Here is a 4,282-nt window from a genome sequence, read left to right on the forward strand (position 1 = left end):
AAAAGTCAGAATTCTGAGAAAAAAGTCAGAATTCTGAGAAAAAAGTCAGAATTCTGACTTTTTTCCCGTATTAAACTGAAATAAAATTTAAAAATCAGTTAACTTTTTTTTTTCAGTAGCCCTAATTCTCTTCCGTACTCAACTGCTCTGATGCCCCTAAAAGAAAAAAGAAAAATGTTAATTGACTTCATTTTAATCTGAAATGACCACAATTTAATGACTTTAAAATCATTCATTGTAATTGTAGACCATGTTTATTAAATAATCTTTAAAATCAATTTAAATCAAGGTGCCAAACTGAAATCAAAGAACTCCTCCTAGATCGTCAGCTTAGATCGTCTGAAGTCTCCATGGAGCCCTGAGTTCTAGTTCAACATGGCTGCCAGAAGGCTGCAGAATCGACCTGTTGATTGGTTTGTGCCACATTAGAACCAGCCAAACAGCACTATCCCAGTTTGTACGGATCCTTCCTTCACTGTTTGAACACGAGAGACGACCCGTTCAGGTGGTTCTGTTAATACTGATCAGTCACCTCAACCCTCAGCAACTCCGTCAGGTTTTCTTCTGTGCAACAGGTGCTTGGCTCCATTTTTAAGGGTTTCAGTTCCGGCAATGAACCTGAAACCAGCAGGATTTATCCTGTTCTCAGACGTCAGGCCACTGAGCGGGACATGTTCCCAGATACATGCTGATTCATGCAACAGCTGATCTCATCCAGTGCAAAGCATCTGAAAAGAAAATCAACTGGTAATTTGAGGAACTCCCACTGCATTCTGTGTGCATGTTAGCCATAATTGAACTGAATTTATAGGGCAACTTAAATGCACCATAAAACACAGTCATCAGCCCCCTCCCCCCCATATGTACCCGGGGCCAGAGATGATGGTTCAGTCCAGCACTCTCTGACCTGTGAAGTGTTTCTCTGGCTTATTAAATGAAGTTCGGATCAGAGCCGTGTGGAAAAGGGAGTAGCTTGGTTACATAGCAGCATCGTGTCTGAGGGAACATGGCAGCATTTTAGTTCAAGTGTTCTGGAACCAGGGTTGGACTGCAGAGCTTCTGCAGCTTCATTTTCCGCCCACATTCTCATTAGGCTTGTGCAAACCCTGACCAGGAGTGTAGCAGTCATAGTATTATTGTAGAAGTTGTGGTGAGCCAGCATCAGGAACGGATCATGGACAGCTGACAGACCTCAGCTGGACAGCAGATTCTCAGCTTCTTCTGTTTCTGCTGATTTATCCTTTGCGCAAATTTAAGGCAGGAAGTTAGTTTTAAATAGGTCTCAGTCTGAATTCAGTCCCCCTGCACAAAGATTCTTTTCAGCAGTTTGGGAGGCCTGGAAATGTCCATCAGACCTGAAATAATGAGACAAAGTGAAGACCCATGTGTGCTGCGCTACGCCATGTAGATGAAGGTGTTTATGTCCGTCTCGTCCCGCTTTATGTACTTGTGATCTATCAGCCACTCTATCTGCTCCTTGATCATCTTCTTCTGTGGCAAAAACATGTTCTTTAGGATTTCCACCAGCTCTGTCTGCAGCTGTGCATTGTTGATGCGCTTCCTCATCTTCATGATCTGGATGATGGCCTCCTGGATGTGGTAGAAGAAGCCAGAAAGGTTAAACCACATCCCATCATGCTTTAGTTACTGTGAACCAGGCGGAAACTCATCCTTCATACCTGTGTTCTGAGTATCCTAAGCTGGACGATGCCCTCGTTCTCCTCCTCTCTCATTCGTTCTGTTGTGAGCTGCAGCCGACCAATCAGGTTAATTTTTCCTCTTTTCTGAACCTTTGAGTTTTTTCTGGAAAGATTTAAGCAAAATCAATCAGTGCATAAGTGTGAGCATGCAACAAACATATGCTGTCTTGTTCAGGTTTGGAGGAATTGACCTGAAATAGGGAGACAGAGCACCCAAACAGAAGAAAAAAAATGAGAAGTCAGGAAGTCCACAAACTGTAGTTAAAAGCCTTCAGCTGATCCAAAATGCTGCAGCTAGAGTTCTGATGAAAATGAAAAATAGAGATCACATCTCGCCTATCCTGGCTTCTCTTCATTGGCTTCCTGTTAAATCCAGAATAGAATTTAAAATCCTCCTTCTCACATTAAAGCCTTAAATGGCCAAGCTCCATCTTATATCAGAGATCTGATTGTTCCTTATGTTCCTAACAGAGCACTTCGCTCTCAATCTGCAGGTTTACTAGTGGTTCCTAGNGATTCAAATGTTTTCTGCAGTTCGAAGTTTCTGATGACTTCCTATCACATGTTCACATGTTCCTCAACTAATTTGTGCTTCTTTTCCTTCTTGCAGTTACTTTTACTAATATTTATTACTTCATTTAGCAAAAAAAGCATTCCCACTTTGCTGTTTCTGCGAAACAGCTTTTTCTAGTTTAGTACAAAGATTGATGTTTAAAAAGGAATTGTAGTGGACCAGCCAAAGGCCCATCAAGGAAAGTGGGGACATTTTGAATGGATAGGACTTCATAATGTTAAGCTGACATATTTTCTTGACTGTTCCTGGTAATCTATTGTTTATAAATCTTACTGCAGGAGATTTTCTCCTTCTTCCTTAACACAAAGCTTTGTCCTGTAATCTGTAATCATAGGCAGTTTTAGACCAGATTTGCTGTGCTGTACTTTGGTCCCCTCCTCATGGCTTTCACCTGGGTCTAGGTCTGGGAGTCACATGTTGTCTGGTCTATTTGTAAGTTAGAGGGAGTTAAAACTGTCCATTGAAGGCTTAAAGTCTTATGAAAATACCGGCTATAAACACTGATTTGAATCATTAAATGCAGGTTTGATAGTTAAAAGGTTTAGAACGGTGATGAAGTCAGTAACGTTTTGCCTCTCTGATCTTCAGGCTCGTTTAACAGCAACCTTCGTCCTCCTGAGACGCTCTTCAAAGTTATTTTCTGGCTGGGATACTTCAACAGCTGCCTGAACCCCATCATCTACCCTTACTATAGCCGCGAGTTCAAACAGGTAACGGCTGATGTTCTGATGAAGCTCAGCTCCGCTGCTTCAGGCTCTTTCTCTCATCCCTCTGTTCCCCACCTGCAGGCCTTCATCCGGATCCTGCGCTGCCGCTGGAAGACCAAACGTCAGGGCTGGCAGGCGTACTACAACTATCGCTGCCAGCAAGGGTCAAACACCTCGTCTTTCCTGAACGGCAGCCAGCAGACGCTGTCCTCTGTCAGCCACAGCCCCTGCTTCGTCTCTACCAAGCTCCGCCCCCCACCGTGGCCGTCCTCTAGCAAACATCTGCTCCCCGGATCGGCAGCGAGACCAGGTCCAGGACCTCTGTCTCCCCTTACGAAGGATGCTGGGACCCTGCGAGGAGTTAACACTGTGCACACAACAGGAGAAGAACAATGATACGGAGGAAATCAACTCTGAGCTAACACAAACCTGTTGCAGACAGGAAGTGATGTCAAAAACACACCATGATTTATTGAATAAGGTGCTCAGGCCCATCGACACACCTGCGCCAGGAGGCGGAGCTCCTCAACTTCACAGGTGTAGACAGAGAACCCCAGGCTTTTATTGTGAACCTTTGTGACAGATCTGCTGCTTTAAACTCTTGAATCCAGGATAATTCAAGAACATCATGAAAAAAACAGATTTTTTTTCAGCTGTGAACTGGTGCATATCTTTATTTTATCATCAAACCTGTTCAAGTTTTTTTATGGCAAAAAAGACCAGTATTCATTTTTTTTAAGGAAAGCTAAATGAAAACATCCCAACTAATGAGAGTCTGACGGTACCAGGATGAACAGTCTGTCACACAGATGCTGAAACACTGTTCACCTGCCTATAGCTATTATATATTGTTTTTGTTTATATAAGTAAAACAAATACACCATAACTTTAAAGATGGTAGGGAAAAAAATGTTTTAGTGTACTTTCAGTTCAATTCAGTTTATTCATATAGCGCCAATTTAACAACACGTCATCTCAATGCACTTTACAGAGATAATTCACCAGATTCAGAGTTTTCTATCCAAGGAAAACCAGTTGATTGCGTCGACTCATTGACTTGAAGGCAATCCCTCGCACTAAGCATGCTTGTAGCGACAGTTGAGAGTAAAAACTCCCTTTTAACAGGAAGAAAGCTCCAGCAGAACCAGGCTCAGTGTGAGCGGCCATCTGCCGAGGCCAACTGGGGTTCAAGGAGACAGAAGCAGAGGTACAAAAAGCAACCAAAAAGGCGGCCCTGTCCAGGAAACACACAGCCAGGCAGACAAGCTCTGAGCCAACTCCTGTGTCAGAGGATGAAGAGA

The 4,282-nt window shown here is 43.2% G+C and overlaps 1 protein-coding gene across 1 annotated transcript in view; it reads right to left on the reverse strand.

Moving 5' to 3' along the window:
• Positions 1 to 92: 92 nt before the first annotated feature.
• Positions 93 to 4,282, reverse strand: part of cul5 (cullin 5) — a 27,026-nt gene continuing 22,836 nt past the window's right edge. The window contains exons 18-19 of the mRNA XM_015397612.1: positions 1,680 to 1,803; positions 93 to 1,590 (exon numbers count right to left, since the gene is read on the reverse strand). Of these exons, the coding sequence (XP_015253098.1) occupies positions 1,396 to 1,590; positions 1,680 to 1,803 (319 nt within the window). The 3' untranslated portion in view covers positions 93 to 1,395. The remainder of the gene's footprint in view (positions 1,591 to 1,679; positions 1,804 to 4,282) is intronic.

The sequence above is a fragment of the Cyprinodon variegatus genome, unplaced genomic scaffold (genome assembly GCF_000732505.1).
Source record: "Cyprinodon variegatus isolate N-32 unplaced genomic scaffold, C_variegatus-1.0 Scaffold874, whole genome shotgun sequence".
Lineage (NCBI taxonomy): Eukaryota > Metazoa > Chordata > Actinopteri > Cyprinodontiformes > Cyprinodontidae > Cyprinodon > Cyprinodon variegatus.